Raw genomic sequence first — 21,495 nt, 5'->3', positions numbered from 1 at the left:
CACCCTACCGCCGTCACAGCCGAACACACTGTAACAGGCACTGGGTTAGTCATGGCCGGCTCTGGACCAGAACTGCACATGCGCAGTTCTGAGCCGAGCCTCACAGCCATATTTTTTACTGGCAACCTTTTCCTGTCACTGGCATTTATTGGCAGGAGAAAAGTGCCCAATTTTTACTGGCTGCCAGTAAAAATACTGAGGGTTGGCAACACTGAATCGTGGCTGAAATACTTTTCAATGGCACCTAAACACGCTGCAATCAGGCAAAACCGTATCACGCAAAGCTTGTTATCTGAAAAGGAGCGGAAGATTTAACATGCGACAATCGCTGCAAAACTGCTGTTTTGTCACCCTAGGTTTCACTCCTCATTTGGACTACAAACGCCTCTCTTTCTCCTCATATCTATTAAAAAGGGATTAGGGGTGTTGGGGTTCACAGAAGATAGCTTGTAAAGTGAATTTCAGTTCAGTTCAAAGAAAGTGACAAGGACATTGCATGGCAAGATCAAGAAGTGCTTTCTGTACTTGGAGACAACGTTCTTAGCTTGAAAAAAAGAAAACCAATGCAGCCACCACATCCAAGTTCTAGTAAGCTACAATACATTACATTTGTGGTTTTGGGGTTTAGATTCACTTATTTATGCAACATAAAAAATAGAGGAGGGGGAGGATACAAGACCAATCACCCTTCACAAAGGAAGAGGGTGGCATTGTCCAGTTTTTATTATAGGAAGCTCCTGCACAGAGACAAAGTTTCACACTGGATTATTGAACAGATCTGGAAGAAACACACAAAGCACATAAAGGCTTTATAAACATGTGGCTCTTGTATTTAGGAGAGGATTGATTATTTAAAGCGGAGTTCCACCCAGAAGTGGAACTTCTGCTTTAGGTGGTCCTAACCCCCTGACATGCCACATTTGGCATGTCATTTTTTTTTGGGGGGGAGTGGGTACCTAGTTTTGACAGGTACCCGCTCCCACTTCCGCTCGGAGCGCCGCGGCGCCCTGAGCGGAATTTCTCCTCTCCCCCTCCCTCCCTGCAATCTTCTGGGACAGATCAGAGGTCCCAGAAGATTGCCGGCCAATCACGGCGCGCAGCGCGACTCGCGCATGCGCAGTGGGTACCCGGCTGTGAAGCCGCAAACTGTCACAGCCGGGTGCCCACAGCAGTGATGCTGGCGCCGAGGGAGAGGATCGAGGCTTCGGGTGGCCGCATCGCTGGACTGTTGGACAGGTGAGTGAAATGGCTGGAACTCCGCTTTAAATAGGGCAGTTGTCCAGTCTAAAGTTCAAAAATCGAAAGTCAGCAGTTACAAAATCTGTAGCTGTTGCCTTTAATGATGGGACACTTACTGTACCTGTCCCAGGGATCCAGCGCTGTCCTCACCCAGCTGGATTCTTCACTGGTCCTTGGTCCCTGGTGTCAGCATACTAACTGTGGGCATCCGGCTGTGACTGCTTGCGGCTTCACAGTCAGCTGCTCACTGCACCTCACTGTGCTATTTGATTGGTCCTGCAGCTTTCTGGGATCTGTGACATGTCCCAGAAGGCTGTGGGGGGGGCCGAACTTCTGCTCAGATCACCAAGGTGATCTTACTGGAAGTGGACGAGCAGGTACCTCCCCCCTCCCTCCCCCCCCAAGTGGACAAGCAGGCACCTGCCCACCCCCCACACACACACACAAAAAATTATGTAAATGTTACAGAGGAGCAGAACTTTCCCTTTTAGGTGAAGTTCCGCTTTAAGGATTCATGCACACAGACGTAAAGTCTTTAGTGATACTTTACCCACTTTCCAACTGTGCTCATGGAAAGTGGTTAAAGTGCTATGGTCATTCAGTTCTGAGAGGACATCAATAGACCTCCTTCGGGAACCCTACTCCCCTGTGCGCCTCCCTTCTGTGGCATGCATCAGACACAGATGATCACAGATCACAGATCGGCGTAAAGGGCCAATCAGAGCAGTGTTGCATGACCGTGCAATTTGCATTCAAAGTGCAACATTGTTGAAAGTTGAAAATAGGCCTGGGCAGGAAGGGCATGAAAGTGCCCAGTATTGAAGTGGTTAAACTTTTTCACTTCAAAGAGTACTAAAAAAAAAAAGACCAAGGCAAACAGCTGCATGTATTGTATATCTGAATAATGTGACTACATTTTTTACATTTCCCATAGGAATATGAAAGAAAGGCCATGCAGCCCCCTACACAGCAGCATGCCAATGAAAGGCATACTGTACTGCTTTCCTCACTCATTAGCTGCTTGTCACAGCTAGCAATGCAGTACTCATCAATAACCAGCAGAGGGGGGCCTGCGCACCTATTCCTATTCCTGACGTCATTAAACTGCGCCCAAGTCTCCAAGTGCCCTCTGTGGAGAGCTGAAGGAACAGAAGTGTCATTTGTGGGGAGGCTAGTGTTCCGTGGGTGGGGGGCTGAGGTCACGTAGACATGGCTGTGAACCCTGCAGACGAGAAGTTACGGCTGCAGCAGCTGAGGGTTCTGAGGAGGAAATGGCTGAAGGACCAGGAGCTGAGTCCTCGGGAGCCCGTCCTTCCCCCCACCAAACAGGGTCCAGTGGAAAGATTCTGGAGCAACTTCCTGCGGGAGAAGAGCCTCTGGAGGACCTATGTATGTGACCAGCAGGGGGGAGGGAAGGGATCAGGAATTACATTGCTTTACCTGCCAGTATTACACATAGGGTGTTCACAGACAGCCATGTTCAGAATCATTATCACTATAGAATTCAGGTTGTTACTGTTACATGGTTCTTGTTTTATGGCTCAGTCACACTTGCCCACACGGGGCTTATGTCTTGTCAGTACATTTTTATTTATTTATTTATTTTATTTACAAGGAAAGGCACTGTTTACCTTTTTTTGTTTTCTCAGCGTCATTTCTATGCACTGAAGCACAGAAAGGCAGGGGGGACAGGCACATCGCAGAAAGGCAGGGGGGACAGGCACATCGCAGAAAGGCAGGGGGGACAGGCACATCGCAGAAAGGCAGGGGGGACAGGCACATCGCAGAAAGGCAGGGGGGACAGGCACATCGCAGAAAGGCAGGGGGGACAGGCACATCGCAGAAAGGCAGGGGGGACAGGCACATCGCAGAAAGGCAGGGGGGACAGGCACATCGCAGAAAGGCAGGGGGACAGGCACATCGCAGAAAGGCAGGGGGACAGGCACATCGCAGAAAGGCAGGGGGACAGGCACATCGCAGAAAGGCAGGGGGACAGGCACATCGCAGAAAGGCAGGGGGGACAGGCACATCGCAGAAAGGCGAAGGGGACAGGCACATCACAGAAAGGCAGGGGGGACAGGCACATCGCAGAAAGGCGAAGGGGACAGGCACATCGCAGAAAGGCAGGGGGGACAGGCACATCGCAGAAAGGCAGGGGGGACAGGCACATCGCAGAAAGGCGAAGGGGACAGGCACATCACAGAAAGGCAGGGGGGACAGGCACATCGCAGAAAGGCGAAGGGGACAGGCACATCGCAGAAAGGCAGGGGGGACAGGCACATCGCAGAAAGGCGAAGGGGACAGGCACATCGCAGAAAGGCGAAGGGGACAGGCACATCGCAGAAAGGCGAAGGGGACAGGCACATCGCAGAAAGGCGAAGGGGACAGGCACATCGCAGAAAGGCAGGGGGGACAGGCACATCGCAGAAAGGCGAAGGGGACAGGCACATCGCAGAAAGGCAGGGGGGACAGGCACATCGCAGAAAGGCAGGGGGGACAGGCACATCGCAGAAAGGCAGGGGGGACAGGCACATCGCAGAAAGGCAGGGGGGACAGGCACATCGCAGAAAGGCAGGGGGACAGGCACATCGCAGAAAGGCAGGGGGACAGGCACATCGCAGAAAGGCAGGGGGACAGGCACATCGCAGAAAGGCAGGGGGACAGGCACATCGCAGAAAGGCAGGGGGGACAGGCACATCGCAGAAAGGCGAAGGGGACAGGCACATCACAGAAAGGCAGGGGGGACAGGCACATCGCAGAAAGGCGAAGGGGACAGGCACATCGCAGAAAGGCAGGGGGGACAGGCACATCGCAGAAAGGCAGGGGGGACAGGCACATCGCAGAAAGGCGAAGGGGACAGGCACATCACAGAAAGGCAGGGGGGACAGGCACATCGCAGAAAGGCGAAGGGGACAGGCACATCGCAGAAAGGCAGGGGGGACAGGCACATCGCAGAAAGGCGAAGGGGACAGGCACATCGCAGAAAGGCGAAGGGGACAGGCACATCGCAGAAAGGCGAAGGGGACAGGCACATCGCAGAAAGGCGAAGGGGACAGGCACATCGCAGAAAGGCAGGGGGGACAGGCACATCGCAGAAAGGCGAAGGGGACAGGCACATCGCAGAAAGGCAGGGGGGACAGGCACATCGCAGAAAGGCAGGGGGGACAGGCACATCGCAGAAAGGCAGGGGGGACAGGCACATCGCAGAAAGGCAGGGGGACAGGCACATCGCAGAAAGGCAGGGGGACAGGCACATCGCAGAAAGGCAGGGGGACAGGCACATCGCAGAAAGGCAGGGGGACAGGCACATCGCAGAAAGGCAGGGGGGACAGGCACATCGCAGAAAGGCGAAGGGGACAGGCACATCACAGAAAGGCAGGGGGGACAGGCACATCGCAGAAAGGCGAAGGGGACAGGCACATCGCAGAAAGGCAGGGGGGACAGGCACATCGCAGAAAGGCAGGGGGGACAGGCACATCGCAGAAAGGCGAAGGGGACAGGCACATCACAGAAAGGCAGGGGGGACAGGCACATCGCAGAAAGGCGAAGGGGACAGGCACATCGCAGAAAGGCGAAGGGGACAGGCACATCGCAGAAAGGCGAAGGGGACAGGCACATCGCAGAAAGGCGAAGGGGACAGGCACATCGCAGAAAGGCAGGGGGGACAGGCACATCGCAGAAAGGCGAAGGGGACAGGCACATCGCAGAAAGGCAGGGGGGACAGGCACATCGCAGAAAGGCAGGGGGGACAGGCACATCGCAGAAAGGCAGGGGGACAGGCACATCGCAGAAAACACTGCAGCACAGAAAAGCAGGGGGACACAGAGAGCTGCGGTTTGGAAATAGGCAGAATTTGCAACTGTTGCTCTCGGTGTGGATGTGGAAGCAGCGATCCATTTCAGAGCTCTCACACATCCCATACATAGGGGTGTCACCTCATCCCTTTAAGCCAGGACACATTAATTCCACAGGTTATGTGGCTGATTAAGGTGGTAATTAAACTCACTTAGTGCCTTATGTGCATTATTTTAGCCACAGAACCTGTGTATTTCATATGTGTCCTGGTTTAAAGGGATGAGGGGGCAAACCTACCCATACACAGTCAGAGTTAGAGATCTCCAGTCAGCAAAACTCATGCTCGCTGCAGATTGGAGAGTTCTAACCTCTGTCTCAGCAAGAAGCGTGCCTGACCTCTGCAGAGAGATCCCTGCTTCCACACAGAGAGCAAGGGTTGCACTCTGCTGCATGCTGGCAAGGGGAGCAGACTTTTCTACTTGGTGGTGGTTGCTTTAGTAAGAAACTGTAGGAGTTTGTACAGCTTTTATTTTAAAGCACCCTGAATGTTTTTAGATGATTTAAACCAGGGGGGCCGCTGAGCCCACTGGTGTGGCCTCAAACCAGGGAAGCGCATGCCTTTGCTCAGGGATGGTGGGTCGGCAAGCCCAGATTGCGATGGACCTGCTGCCGACCTGCCGTCCCAGAGTATCCGGGTGCATGAAGTCTGCACCAGCAGCAGGGGAAATAGGAGCCGCATAAGCTGATGCATCCTCTGTAACACCGGATTCTGTCCCAGGACGAGTAGTACCAAGTGCACTTTGCCTGGGACCTTTCTAGCAGCCTGGAGAGCAATGCCAGCAGAAGCTGGAAGAGGAAAAGGTCTGTGTAATAGACCTCACATACACTACATGCGAAGGGCATATTGGCACTTATTAAAGTTGTTGGGCTGCTTTCACACTGATCTGCAAGAGCAGTGCACCTGCAGCTTTAATGTGGGTTAGCTGTCCTAAGCCATAGACTTATATTATATCCTTTGGGTTTGGTGTGCTTTCAGAAAGTGCACAACACCCGCAATATTTATTAGAAGTCTAAGGCAAAGAGGAGCTAACCCAAAGGAAAGCCGCAGGGGCGCTGTGCTGCATTTTCACGGTTCAGGTAAACTGTAGCACATCTGCGTGAAAGCAACATTTTTCAATTCAGGGGGGGGGGGGATAAAACTTCATATTTCATTGTGACCAGTAACTAAATCACTTAAGTAGCTCTCGCTCTACAAAAGGTTGAGCACCCCTGATTTAAACTAAAAGTTCAAAGGGCTTTGTAGCCCAACTCTAAGCAACTACAAAAGTATCCCAAGTAGTGGGGCTGTGCATACACTGCAAGGCTTGATTACCCCTAAACAAAAAAAAAAAAAGATCCTCCACTCTTTTCCAGAGCTTCTGCTCCACACTTCAGCGGTTTAGGGTCCTGATGTCATAAAGACCAATGCAAGGTCAATCACCCTGCATTGAACGTGATGACACTGGGTGACATTACACTGCTGAAGTGGGAGGAAGTACCATCTGCAGGGGTGAGCGAAGGATCAGGTAAGTGAAAGTGCTTCTCCTCTTTTCTAGAAACTATTAACTCTTGCAGTACGGGCACAGCCTGCCTGCAAGGGATTCTGCCTGGAGTTGGGCTTTAGGTGACTATATCTAAAGTGATGTACTTAAAGTATCGTTGCTTTTTTACCTTTTACCTACAGGTAAGCCTATAGGTAAAATGAATATCTCCTAAATCTGCAAGGTTTAGGAGATATTCGCCCTGCATGCAGCTGCTGAAACCAGCAGCGCATGCGCTCTGAAGGTCCGGCGGACCTTCAGAGCTCCTTGCTGGAAAGTGATGTCATCGCGACTCCAGCCACTCACAGAGCCGGAGCCGCCAAACCCAGAAGAGACGCAGAGGGAACATGACAGCTCCCTCAGCGGTGTCCGGGCGACCATGTCAGGGCTTCGTTCTAAAGTTTTTTATAATGAGCTAGTATGCGATGCATACTAGCTCATTATGCCTTTGTCTTGCAGGGTTTTTTTTTTTTTTTTCGGTGAGGATACAACGGCTTTAAGATTGTATTTAACCACTTCAATACAGTGCCATTTCACCCCCTTCCTGCCCAGGCCAATTTTCAGCTTTCAGCGCTGTCACACTTTGAATGACAATTGCGCGGTCATGCTACACTGTCATTTTTTTCACACAAATAGAGCTTTCTCTTGGTGGTTTTTAATCACCGCTGGGTTTTTATTTCTTACTAAAAAAAAAAAAAGAGAACATTTTGGAAAAAAAAAAAGTTTTTCTTATTTTCTGTCAGTATATTTTGAAAATAAGTAATTTTTCTCCTTCACTGATGAGGAGGTACTAATATGCCGCACTGATGGGTGCCACTGATAGGCAGCACAGATGAGCAGGCACTGACTGGCAGCACTATGGGCACTGATAGTGGACACTGTTTTTTTACTTTTCTGTAATCAGGGCACTGATGAACAGTGCCCTAATTACCTGTCCTAGGCTCTCCTTTGAGGAGGAGCCGCTGATCAGATCTCTTCGCCACACACACTGACAGTGTGAGGCGAGGAGAGCCGATAAACGGCACTTCCTCATTTACATGTAACCTACTGTGATTGGACACAGCCAATCACATGGTTAAAGAGCCACGTCATTGGCTCTTTACTAAGATCAGGGTCACGCTGTGTCCTAGCAACACAGCGTGGCCACGATTGCTGCACTGCACGCGAGAGAGAGGCCGTTCTGGGGCGCTGTCGTATGACGTCGTCCCAGAACGAGAGCCACACCACTCCACCGTCATTTGACAGTGGGCGGGCGGCAAGTGGTTAAAGACTAAAGCCTAGTACACACGCAACGATTATCGGCCGACCAATCGTCCATCTTTTGTCCAGAGTGGTGTTTTGTTGGTTGGAATGTGCTTAGACTGCACACGAATTTTCTCACCCAACAAAATTCTACTTCAGAAGTGATGTCATGTGTTGGTTTGCTTTCTTTGTGTTCTTTCTTCACTGAGCATGCCCAGACTTGCTCATTAGATTTTTCCTTGTCGAAATCTGTACTGACTGCACGAAAATCGGCCGTGTTTTGAACAAACTAAGAAAAATTTAGTTTATTTTGTTTGTTTAGCAAAAAATAAAAAGCCCAGTGGTAATTTAGAGCCCATTCACATTAGCGCGACTTGTCAGGCGACTTGTCAGCCTGACAAGTCGCGCTCGGTCGCGGTCCATTGATTAGCACAGGACCCGTTCTAATAGGAGCGACACAAGTCGCTTTGACTTAGAAAAAGGGTCCTGTACTACTTTGGGGCGACCTGGAGGCGACTTGCATAGACTTCCATTATGTGAAGTCTCTGCAAGTCGCGCTGAAGTCGCGGTGCACGCGACTTCACAGGTCGCCCCCCAAAGTCGTGTCGCGCTAGTCTGAATGGGCTCTAAATACCACCAAAAGAAAGCTCTATTTGTATAAAAATGTCATATGGGTACATTGCATGACTACGCAATTGTCATTCAAAATGCAACAGCACTGAAAGCTGAAAATTTGCCTGGGCAGGAAGGGGGTAAAAGTGCCAGTAGGCAATTGGGTTAAGTACTCTGCCAGTCTTAAATGATTTGTCTCAACCCTCTAACTGCCACTTTTACATGAAATCTTGGTCTGTTAAAAGAAGTTGAAAAGCAACAGATAATGTATTTAACCACTTTAGCCCCGGAAGATTTGGCTGCTCAAAGACCAGGCCCTATTATGCGATTCGGCACTGCGTGACTTTAACTGACAATTGCACGGTCATGTGACGCTGTACCCAGACGAAATTGACGTCCTTTTTTTTTCCCCACAAACAGAGCTTTATTTTGGTGGTATTTGATCACCTGTGCGATTTTTTTTTTTTTTTTTTTTTTTTTTTTCTCTCTTTAAATAAAAAATAATAATTTTGAAAATGTGATAATGTGAAAAATATTTTTCACATGTTTTCACATTTTTTATATGAAATTCTCAAAAAAAATGTAAAAATCAAAATTTTTAAACATTTTAGGCCAATTTTTTTTCTGCTACATATTTTGGTAAAAAAAAAAAAATCGCAATAAGCGTATCTTGATTGGTTTGCACAATAGTTATTGTGTTTACTAACTACGGGAAAGATTTATGTAATTGTTGTTGGTTTTTTTTTTTTTTTTTTTTTTTTTTTACTAGTAATGGCAGCGATCTGCGATTTTTCGGGACTGCGACATTAGGGCAAACAGATCGGACCCCTGACTGACACTTTTGGGGGTACCAGTGACATTACTACATTATCAGTGCTATAAATATGCACTGTTACTGTCAAAATGACATTGGCAGGGAAGGGGTTAACTTTATTGGTGATCAAGGGGTTAAGTGTGACCCTAGGGGCGTGATTCTAACTGTCAGGGCGTGGCTTGTTAGATCATCACAGAGGCATGAGATCCTATACAGCAGGATCGTATAGCCTCTGTGATCATCTAAGGGAGAATGACAGACGGCTGTGTTTACATCAGCCGTCTGTCTTTCTCCCTCTGCTGCGGGAGATCGTGAGCCGCCGGTCACACTCGCTAACTCCCCAGGGAACGAGCGGGGGCGGCTGAGCGAGCGATGTAGGGATACATCGCTTTACCCAGCAGCGGCTGAGTGCCGCAGTATATGTACGGTGGGCGGGGGTAAAGTGGGAGTAAACTCCCTTTGTTGATTTTTACGTATAGGTAGACCTAAAATCAGGCTTGCCTATAATTACAGTAAATATCTCCTAAATGTGCACTGTTTAGGAGATATTCACTATAGAAGCAGCCGGCTGATCTTCTGCAAGTTCTGTGGACCGATGAGGTTAAAATGAGCAAACGTACCTTTAGAATCCCTTTAACCACTTCCCGCAAATTGACGTAGGTCTACGTCGGCTGCAAGAAGTGGTTGTACCGGGGTGATGCCTGCAGCTAGAGGTATCATCCCGGTACCATTTTTTTAGAGCAAGTGGTCGGCTTTCAGGTGGTAATGGCCGATGCGGCTCAGGGGCTGCTAGGTTGTTACCCCAGCGAGCGGAAGGGGAGTCCCCTGTCCCACCGGGAGACCTGAGCAACAGGCCGGCATGTCTCCCGGCTGGTTGGAGTCCCGAACGAAGCTTGATTCGGCTTCGATCGCGTCTCCGATTATGTAACCCGGAAGCAGCGTCCATGACGTCACGTCCGGGTTACTCGGCGGCTAAAGGCGCCGAATTTGAAGAGTGGCAGTATTCAAAAATGCAGTTTTTGGCGTTTTGAATACATTCAAGTGCAGTGGAGGGGTCGAGGGTCTTTTAGACCCCTGATCCCTCCTTAAAGAGTACCTGTCACTGCCTATTGCTGTCACAAGGGATGTTTACATCGCCTGTGACAGCAAAAAAGTGATCAGATTTTTTTATTTTTTAAATAAAATAAATAGGAAAAAAAAATTTTTTTTAAAGCTCCCCCCGTCGCCGTGAGCTTGTGCACGAAAGATACCGTATACAGAAGTCGCGCCCGCAAATGAAACCGCTTTTCAAATCACACGTGAGGTATCGCTGCGATCGCCAGAGCAAGAGCAATCATTTAAAAAACAAAAAGAGCTACTCTGTAACTCTAAACTGGTAACGATTCAATTTTTAACCGGTTGCCGACTGCCCACAGTATATTTACTGCGGCAGTCTGCCCCGGCCAGGCAGAGTTTACACTAGGAGACATGTCCCACTACAGTTAGAAGCACGCCCCTAGGACACACTTAACCCCTCCCTGTCCAATATAGTTAACCCCTTCCCTGCCAGTGTCATTTTTACAGTAACAGTGCATATGTATAGCACTGATTACTGCAGTAATGTCACTGGTACCCCCAAAAGTGTCAAAAATGTCAGTCAAGGGTCCGATCTGTCCGCCGCAATGTCGCAGTACCGCAAAAAAAAAATGGCAGATCGCCGCCATTACTCGTTAAAAAAAAAACACCAAAAATGACAAAAATCTTTCCCTTTGTTAGTAAACGCGATAACTTTTGCGCAAACCAATCAAAATACGCTTTTTGCGATTTTTTTTTTTTTTTTTTTTTTTTTTTTTTTTTTTTTTTTTTTCCCCCAAACATATGTAGCATAAAACAAATTGGCTGAAAATGTTAAAAAATTTTGATTTTTACTTTTTTTTGGGGGGGAATTTCATATAAAAAAAAAAAGTGAAAAATATTTATTTTTGCAAAATTGACGCTCTTTTTTTGTTTATAGCGCATGATCAAAAAATCACACAGGTGATCAAATACCACCAAAAGAAAGCTCTGTTTGTGGGAAAAAAAGGACGTGAAATTCGTTAAGGTACAGCGTCGCACGACCGCGCAATTGTCCATTAAAGTCACGCAGTAAAAAATCGCAAAAAAAACCCTGGTCAGGAAGGGGGTAAAATCTTCCGGGGCTTAAGTGGTTAAAGCATCGCCTTTGGAGATTTTTATTGACCGTAGTTTGTCGCCATTCCACGAGTGTGCTCAATTTTAAACCGTAACATGTTGGGTATCTATTTACTCGGCGTGACATCATCTTTTACAATATACAAAAAAATGGGCTAACTTTACTGTTTTGTTTTTTGTAAATGCAGAGAAATTTATTTTTTCCCAAAAAAATGGCGTTTAAAAGACCGATGCGCAAATACCGCGTGACAAAAAATATTGCAACAACCACCATTTCATTCTCCAGAGTCTTTGCTAAAAAAAAAAATATATATATATATATATATATATATATATATAATGTTTGGGGGTTCTAAGTAATTTTCTAGCAAAAAAAATACTGATTTTAACTTGTAAACAACGTGTGTCAGAAATGGGCTCAGTACAGAAGTGGTTAAGTGTTCACTTCTGAAGGGACCTTAACATTCACCCACCCCCCCCCCCCCCTCCTCGTACATGTGTTGCTGCCACATTTAATACTATGCATAAGCCTACAGGACACTGACACTGCAATGATGGAACTTTAGTGGAATGTCCGTTACCTAAATGCTACAGATTTTGGGAAAGTTGTAGATTTTAAGCATACTGTTTAGATAAAAATTTAAAAAATATTTTCTGATGTCTTTTTTTGTTTTTCAGACTTATAAAGCATACAATTTCGGCAAAACGTCCTCAAGAATTTTAGCCATAACGTGGGTTGTATATTACTTCACGAAGTACCACCTGATGGTAATATTCTAATGAAATGTTATCTGGCATGAAATTATATGAGAGGAATTTTTTTTTTTTTTTCATAGGGTCCTTTCACACGGAACGGAGTCCGTTCTGCTCAGCAGGGGATCAATCCGCCGATCCCCGTTGAGCAGGCAGATGACATCTCCGTCTCCTCTCTGTGTGCGGAGACGGAGCTGTCAGATCCCCACTGTCCTCTATGGGGAGAGCGGATGAGAACAGACCGCCTGTCCGTTCTCATCCGATCCCATCTGCCAGATGGATGCAAAATAGGGTTTCCATCTGTCCGGAATCGGATAGCAGCGGGTGTCAGCTGACATCTGCTGCTCCATAGGGATGCATGGAGCATCCGATCCGGTCTGCCTGAAAAACTGACAGGCGGATCGGATTGGATTGCCCGTGTGAAAGGGGCCTTAAGAGCCCTTTCACACAGGAGTTCTAATCAGATCCACCCGTCAGTTTTTCAGGTGGATCTGAATAGAAGCTCCATGTTAGTCTGTGGGAAGGCAGATGTAAATGGACAGTAGTACATTCAGTTACCTCTGAGTTCACCTCGGTCGACCTTTTCTGATTTTCTGACCTAAACTTGATGAATCAGAGGTAAAAAGATGTTCAAGAATGCACATCTGTTTGTATCTGCCTGACTGTAGACCTAACATAGGTCTGTTAAGCTCTGTCAGAAAACAACTGAACAGACACAAATGCCACAAATGTAACACATGATTAAATTCTGATTCAGCAGGGGGTCTGTTCAGATTCCCTGCTGATTAGAACGGACCTGGCCTGTGTGAAAGAAAGAATTGCCTTTCTCCTGTGCCATTATTAAAAACTTCCCACCTGTCTTTAGTTATACTGGTGATAAAAAAAAATCATTCAGATAAACTGCTATCATGAGACCCATTGATTAGAGTAACCATGTTCTGACTCATACGTCAGAAATTTGAATGCTTTTGTGTACTTTTAAAAAGTATTGGAAAGAATTAAGTGCGTGGTTCCCCATGGACCAAGATTTACACAAGATTAGACATGCGATTTATGTGTGGGCTAAACATTTATTTGCTGGATGAAAATGAAAGTGCACCTGTGCCCCGACTATGGGCATTAAACTATTACCATATTCTTTGGAAGTGAAAGAGCTTTACAACATTCCCTCAGTCACCTCTCTAGATGCTTCTCTGAGATCACAACAAAGACTCTAGAGTCAGATTCAGTTAAAGCGGAAGTAAACTTCCATCACTAAATTGTACCTATAGGTAACCCTTATAATGAGGCTTGCCTAAAGGTAGTGTAAATATCTTCTAAACGTGCACCGTTTAGAAATAATTTACTGCACATGCAGCCAGTGACATCACTGGTGCATGCGCTCTGAAGGCCACTCGTGCGGTTCCTTCAGAGTCCTGTGCCGTGACCGGTGGCTTCCTCGCGCATGTGCGGGTGACGTCATCGTAGGTTCGGCCAGTCACAGAGTCGGATTCCGTGAACCCGAAAGCAAGACTGTTGAAGATGGAAGCAGCCTCCAGCGATGCGATCTCAGGCTTTGTTTTCAGGTAAGTTTCACATAATGTGCAAGTATACAATGCATACTAGCACATTATGCCTTGCTTTGCAGGCAAGTTAAAAAAAAAAAAAGGCCAACCGCCTTTACAACCACTTTAAATTCCAACAGCTTAGAATTATCTGCTGGTTGTTTACATTATGGGGATTGATGCCTGCTAAGATCTGCTCTCATTTTAAAACGAAGATTTCAATGCTTGTATTGTGAACTTTGAACATTACTTCTCCACAAATACATATAGATACAGAACTAAATGAGATCGTGTGCTTTTAAATAAAGTCATGGCCAAAAATATTGGCACCCCTGCATTGCTGTCAGATAATGCACCACTTTGCCCAGAAAGTTGTTGCAATTACAAATGTTTCGGCATTCTCATGTTTATTTCTTTTGTTTGTAATTGGTATGACACAAAAGTGGAGAAACAAAAAGCCAAATCTGACACATTCCACGCAAAAATCCAAAAATGGACTGGACAAAATTATTGGCACCTTCTCAAAATTGTAAGACCTAACTGCATTCCAAGTTTGTGATGCTCCTGTAATTTGTAATTCAACTCACCTGTATTCAGTTAGCAGGTGCTGACAATATAGAAATCCCACCCGCAACCAGTTAAAGTGGTGAAATATTGACTCAAACTTTCTGTTGTGTGCCACATAGAGAAGAGAGAGCAGCAAATAATTGTCTTGAGGATTTCAGAAAAAACATTGTAGAATACATGGACAATTTCAAGGTTACAAGTCCATCTTTAGAGCTAAGTCCATTATGCTCAACATTGTCTAGACGTTTACAGCCCAAGGCACTGTAGCTAATCTCTCTGGACGTGGACAAAAAAAAATATTTGATCAAAGAGTTTGCCAAAACATACCTGAGAGAGCTAAAATCCTTTTGGGAGAATGTGCTGTGGACAGACGAATCAAAATGACAGCTTTTTGGTAAAGCCCATCATTCTAATGTTTTCAGAAAAATAAATGAGGCCTTTTAAAGAAAAGAATAAAGTCCCTAGAGTCAAACATGGTGGAAGTTCACTGGGGTTTTTGGGGTTGCTTTGCTGCTTCAGGCACTGTTTTTTTTTTGACTGTGCATTTTTGTAGAGGGACAGTGTCAATATTTAAAACGTAATAAAAAATAATTTTTTTAAAGTGCTCGCCCGCTGTGGCGAATGCATACGTAGGTCACGCCCACATGTAAACGGTGTTCACACCACATGTGAAGTATTGCCACGATTGTTCTAGCGATAGCAATAATTATAGCACTAGACCTCCTCTGTAACTCCAAACTGGTAACTTGTAAAACCTTTTTAAAGCATCGCCTATGGAGATTTTTAGGTACCATAATTTGGCGCCAATCCACGGGCGTGCACAATTTTAAGCATGACCTGTTGGGTATCTATTAACTCGGAATAACATCATCTTTCATATTCTAAATAAATGGTATATAAATAGGGGTATAAAAATGAATGGTCGGTCAACAGCTTCTCATGAATGATGTTGTGATGGAAATGTATATGACTATTAATTGGTGTAAAGTAAATTAAGCTAATATGTATTCTCTGTTTTAGGACTCCCCCTATGCCATCACCTTTAAAAAGCCTGCCTTGTATCCCGTAAGTATTGACCGCAGGTTAATATAAATGTCAGGTTTTGTGTTACAGAAATCATTTTTAATGGTGTCACAGAAACCCCCATGCTCCTTTAAAGTGAACCTAAGGGGCCAGCAGAATAGATTTCTGTAATTGATAGCAAGCTGTAATTTTTTGCTGGTTCTGTTGAAGTTTATTTTCAGGCATAGAGGTGGAGAAGCGACATAGAAAGTTGCAAAGTGATGATTTTTTTTTTATGTCAGCATTCCGCTTAGTCTTGTGTGTGTAAACTCCATATATTAACAACTTTAAATCATGTATTGTGTATGTTTTATTAACCGCTATCAAATATAATCAAAATCTCAGTGCTGCAAGTAGGACATGTGAGGAAGTTGAAAACACGCTCCCAGTGCTGTAAATAGACATGATCTTTTTACAAGTAACCAACCATGGATCAGAAAATTGTGAAACCAAAATACCAATGCTCCAAATAAAAGTGTAAGGGAGTGGAGCTCAAGCTCCCAGTATTCTAAAATACAGTGCTATATGAATAACTTACAAATATATATTTTACGCTGTTGCCATATGGGGTTTAGGCGTAATCTCTTACCGTGTGGTGAGGATGAGGGGTTTATGTATAAAACTCCATCAGTAATTGTAAATATATATATTAATGAAAGTAGTAAAGGTACCCATTTTTGATTGCAAACTCATACTTGGGAATTTTAGTGTAGATAGATTTGCGTGAGCCAGACGGACTGGTTTTTAGTAATTAATTAATCCAGGGTAACACATTCCTGTGAAAGGCCAGCTGGCTATTTACATATAAATACCTACGCATAGTATCAACCCGTGTTTACATCCTGGAAGTGAGACTTTCTGGAGCCAGGACACATCTTGCATATCTTAAGTAGCCATTTCAGAGTTACTCCACAGTGAGGAGTAAACACACCCCCCCCCCCCCACACACAGAAAAAGGAGTGGTTAGAAAGAGGCGTAACTATGGGAGGGGGAAATGGTCCAATCTGGGAAGAGATACGCCCACAGGAAGTGACAAGCAAGATAGCTGAACCAATGAGAATGGCCCTATACAAGGCTATGGGATATGGGTCTATATTAGGTTCGGTGAGACAGGGTGACTTCCTGTTTTGGCATGGGAGAGCGAGAGCCATCACTAGAGGTAATTATGGAGTAAGGATTAAGGGTACATTGTATATTTTACTTGTGTCGGTCATAGTGTGTGTATATGAGTCTATACTCTATGCATTGTATTTGTTTAGTTAAACTAGGAAAAAGTTACATTTTGTAGTATGTACAATAGTTATTATTGATGTAAATTATGTAGAATGGGCAAACCTTATACAAATAAATAATTGTTGTGTTAAAGTTTTCACACAGTCATAGAACTCTCATTATTAACCCAAATATTGTCTGAGATAGATTAACTCTCATAGATTTTTGGTAACAACGCACAGGTACAGGCACACACACAGCGTTTAGGGTGCAGTTTTCACTCACAGCAGATCACACACCCAGTGCTTTGAAACATGTGTTTCCCACACTGTGTTCCAGGCACTTAAAGTAGAAGCCCTGCCTATTCCTAACTAAGCTTAAACCTTCTCCTACTCTCTTCTAAAACCTTTTGTATCTGCCCTCTGAAAGGAAGACATGGTACCTATTCTGAGGGTGGTTTGGTCAAATGAGATCCCTAGCAGCTGGCTTCAGTATAGAGGAGAGATCACCGACCACTGCAACAGAGCCTGGGCACTGACATCCCCTATAGCAGGGATCCTCAAACTACGGTCCTCCAGCTGTTGTGGAACTACACATCCCATGAGGCATTGTAAAACTCTGACATTCACAGACATTACTAGGCATGATGGGAATTGTAGTTCCTGAACAACTGGAGGGCCATAGTTTGAAGACCCCTGCCCTATAGGCTTACTATGAGGCATCCATAGTCTGCTGTCCCTCCTCTACACTGAATCCCCTGCTGACAGCTGATCATGTCACCTGACTGGATCTTTCTCAGAATAGGTAAGCATACGCATAATATAGAATAATAATAAGAAATGTGAAAAGTGGCCTGGGCAGGAAGTGGGTGAAAGTTCCCAGTATTGAGGTGGTTAAGTAGCCAGTGTCTTGAATATTTCTGTATTTCAGACTGAACTAGTTAGCAGTAATGTTATTAGCATGGCTTGCAGAATAAGCCTGATCCATGTGGATATTGGCACAGGTGAGGAATCTGAGGTAGAGAGAGGTGTTATTATAAACTTTCACTTAAGTTTACTATATTAATTATGTCTGTTTCAACAGGGTGATATCATCAGAGAAACTGGAGAAGTTATCCCACCCATTGAGGAACCAACAAGCAGTCATCATCACCACCACTAAGGCAGAAACTTGTTATGTTTTCATACACATGTGTGGTCAAAAGTATAATCTAGAATAAAATATTAATTATACCTTTTTTGTTACAAAATTAGTTTTGTGCTTCTGTAAAGGTTGTCAATTAGTAACCCTTGTTTATGCCCCAAAGAATTAATCAAGGAGAGGGAGGGGGGGAAGAAAGGACTGATTTCTGTGGATTTTAGAAATACACCCTCCAGCTGACTAAAACAGGTCAGTTACTGTTGCAAATCCTGGTTTATTATTAAAGTGGAACTTCCGCTTTAGGTGGTCCTAACCCCCTGACATGCCACATTTTGCATGTCATTTTTTGGGGGGGAGCGGGTACCTAGTTTTGACAGGTACCCGCTCCCACTTCCACTCTTCCTCCTTCCCTGCAATCTTCTGGGACATGTCAGAGGTCCCAGAAGATTGCCGGCCAATCACGGCGCGCAGCGCGACTCGCGCATGCGCAGTGGGTACCCGGCTGTGAAGCCGCAAACTGTCACAGCCGGGTGCCCACAGCAGTGATGCCGGCGCCGAGGGAGAGCAGTTTTCAGCAGCAGTTCCCCTGTAGGCCCCCATAGGGGGACTGTAAAAACACTTCATAGACCCCTAAACAAGACAAGAAAAACAGGTTGACCTTGAATCCTCCAGAATTGTTGACATGGTTGATCTACGTTCCCTTACAGGTCTAAAGGGTAATTGCAGACAGGGGGCATTGTCCCATACAGGGATTTTAGAAAAGACACAGAAACTGCCCATAAGCCAGATAAACAGGTGGCAGAGAGACCCACTCAACAGCCCAAACACCATTCAACAATGGAGGGAGATCTGGGAATGTACTGAAGCCGGTGGGAGTGAAGGAAGAACAACCTCTTAATTAAGGTGAAAGAATAAACCACTTTTAAGGAGAAAAACAGATGGTGTCCACAGTAAAACCTGTCTCTGGGTGGAACAGGAAAAAGAACTAAACAAGACCGGGCCATCAACAAAAGAACTAGTCTCGTAGAGAAAAAGGCAACTCTGTGGGTAAATTTAGACACACAAAAACCCTCTGACAGGATTAAAGCAGAACTATAGGCAAACTCTATTTTGTTTTATTTTGGATAGAGCCAGGGAGGGTTATGATGACCCCTGTCTCTTTTTTTTTTTTTTGCCATCTGTATCCTATTGCAGAGACTTCCCTTTCACTTCTTGTCCCATAGCCAAAACAGGAAGTGAGAAGAAATCCCTGCAAATGAAGGGAATCTCTTGGGGACCCCCAGGTCACCAGAACTAGTGTCCCATGGTAAGACTTCCCCTGTAGCAATAAAAAAATTGACAGGTGTTCTAATCCAGCTCTATCCAAAACTAAAAATGTTTTGCCCTTAGTTATATGTTTAGAATGTTACCCCAACATTTCATATTCCCTGATATGTGCCTGCTGTACCATGTTCTTGTGTTAAAGAGTATCCTGTTCTCTTTTTATTGCTTTCTGTGTTTGAAATAAATTGGTGATCTTGCTACTTCCCCTGCTTTCCTATTTTAAACCGAGCTAGGCATAAGAGCACATCCTTCCAAGCGTGGTCAGTTTTCTGCCTCTCATCCAATTGCCATGACTTACAGTGGGTACGGAAAGTATTCAGATCCCCTTAAATTTTTCACTCTTTGTTATATTGCAGCCATTTGCTAAAATCATTTAAGTTTTGCATTGTGATCTGGAAGGTCTTATATAGACAGGTGTGTGGCTTTCCTAATCAAGTCCAATCAGTATAATCAAACACAGCTGGACTCAAATGAAGGTGTAGAACCATCTCAAGGATGATCAGAAGAAATGGAAAGCACCTGAGTTAAATATATGAGTGTCACAGCAAAGGGTCTAAATACTTAGGACCATGTGATATTTCAGTTTTTCTTTTTTAATAAATCTGCAATAATGTCAACAATTCTGTGTTTTTCTGTCAGTATGGGGTGCTATGTGTACATTCATGAGGAAGAAGAATGAACTTAAATGATTTTAGCAAATGGCTGAAATATAACAAAGAGTGAAAAATTTAAGGGGGTCTGAATACTTTCCGTACCCACTGTATGCTAACATGCCCCCCTGCACAGCCATTTACTGGGAAGAACAATGTACTGCTGTTTTTCCATCCCACCACTCTAAGTCCCTTATGCAGCTGAGAACAGAGAGCTCCTTAAGGGCAGGGACTGATGTGAATGTACAATATACAGTATATGTAAAGTGTGGGGTAAATTGTCAGCCCTATATACGTACCTGTAATAAATAAATTAAATTATGTGATTGCTAGTTAAAAAAAAAAAAAAAGTATTTATAGCGAGATAAGAGAGAGCGAGAGATATACACTGAACAAGATTATAAACCCAGCACTTGTTTTTGCTCCAATTTTTCATGAGCTGAACTCAGAGATCTAAGACTTTTCTATGTAAGCAAAAGGCCTATTTCTCTCAAATATTGTTCACAAATCTTAATCTGTGTTAGTGAGCACTTCACCTTTGCTGAGATAATCCATCCACCTCACAGGTGTGGCATATCAAGATGCTTATTAGACAGCATGATTATTGCATAGGTGTGCCTTAGGCTGGCCCCAATAAAAGGCCACTCTAAAATGTGCAGTTTTATCACCCAGCACAATGCCACAGATGTCGCATAGTTTTGAGGGAGCGTGCAATTGGCATGCTGATAGCAGGAATGCCCACCAAAGCTGTTGCCCGTGAATTGAATGTTCATTTCTCTACCACAAGCCGTCTCCAAAGGCGTTTCAGAGAATTTGACAGTACAGCCAAACGGCCTCACAACCGCAGACCATGTGTAACCACACCAACCCAGGACCTCCACATCCAGCATCTTCACCTCCAAGATTGTCTGAGACCAGCCACCCGGACAGCTGCTGCTACAATCGGTTTGCATAACCAAAGATTTTCTGCACAAACTGTCAGAAACCGTCTCAGGGAAGCTCATCTGCATGCTCGCCATCCTCATCGGGGTCTCGACCTGACTGCAGATCGTCATTGTAACTGACTTGAGTGGGCAAATGCTCACATTCAATGGCATCTGGCACTTTGAAGAGGTGTTCTCTTCACCGATGAATCCTGTTTTTTCACTGTATAGGTCAGATGGCAGACAGCATGTATGGCGTAGTGTGGGTTAGCAGTTTGCGGATCGAGTGGCCCATGGTGGTGGTGGGGTTATGGTATGTGCAGGGGTATGTTATGGACAACGAACACAGGTGCATTTTATTGATGGCATTTTGAATGCACAGAGATACCATGAGGAGATCCTGAGGCCCATTGTTGTGCCATTCATCCATGACCATCACCTCCATGTTGCAGCATGATAATACACAGCCCCATGTTGCAAGGATCTGTACACAATTCCTAGAAGCTGAAAACATCCCAGTTCTTGCATGGCCAGCATACTCACCGGACATGTCACCTATTGAGCATGTTTGGGATGCTCTGGATCGGCGTATAAAACAGCGTGTTTCAGGTCCTGCCGATATCCACCAACTTTGCACAGCCATTGAAGAGGAGTGGACCAACATTCCACAGGCCAAAATCAACAACCTGATCAACTCTATGTGAAGGAGATGTGTTGCACTGCGTGAGGCAAATGGTGGCCACACCAGATACTGATTGGTTTTTGGACCCCCCAATATAGTAAAACTGCACAATTTTTTGTGCCCAGCCTAAGACACACCTGTGCAATAATCCTGCTGTCGAATCAGCATCTTGATATGCCACACCTGTG

At 45.3% G+C, this 21,495-nt stretch overlaps 1 protein-coding gene across 1 annotated transcript; it reads left to right on the top strand.

Annotated features, from left to right (window-relative positions):
• The first annotated feature begins 2,330 nt into the window (after positions 1-2,330).
• On the top strand, positions 2,331-17,821 carry NDUFB6 (NADH:ubiquinone oxidoreductase subunit B6). The gene is made up of 4 exons (XM_082243214.1): positions 2,331-2,628; positions 12,130-12,219; positions 15,336-15,380; positions 17,673-17,821. Exons 1-4 carry the CDS (start codon positions 2,449-2,451, stop codon positions 17,748-17,750), a joined length of 393 nt encoding a protein of 130 aa, XP_082099340.1. The 5' UTR covers positions 2,331-2,448; the 3' UTR covers positions 17,751-17,821.
• Positions 17,822-21,495: the final 3,674 nt, after the last annotated feature.

This window comes from Pelophylax lessonae (assembly GCF_965119305.1).
Source record: "Pelophylax lessonae genome assembly, chromosome: 1".
NCBI lineage: Eukaryota > Metazoa > Chordata > Amphibia > Anura > Ranidae > Pelophylax > Pelophylax lessonae.
Note: the sequence above shows the minus strand (reverse complement) of the source record. Positions and strands in the feature narration are given on the sequence as shown.

Bases quoted from the DNA above. Each gene is read 5' to 3' on its own strand.
- NDUFB6 (XM_082243214.1), top strand. From the start codon at position 2,449: ATGGCTGTGAACCCTGCAGACGAGAAGTTACGGCTGCAGCAGCTGAGG. The intron at 2,629-12,129 runs GTATGTGACCAG...TTTGTTTTTCAG, and splicing joins AGAGCCTCTGGAGGACCTAT to ACTTATAAAGCATACAATTT. The intron at 12,220-15,335 runs GTAATATTCTAA...TCTCTGTTTTAG, and splicing joins TCACGAAGTACCACCTGATG to GACTCCCCCTATGCCATCAC.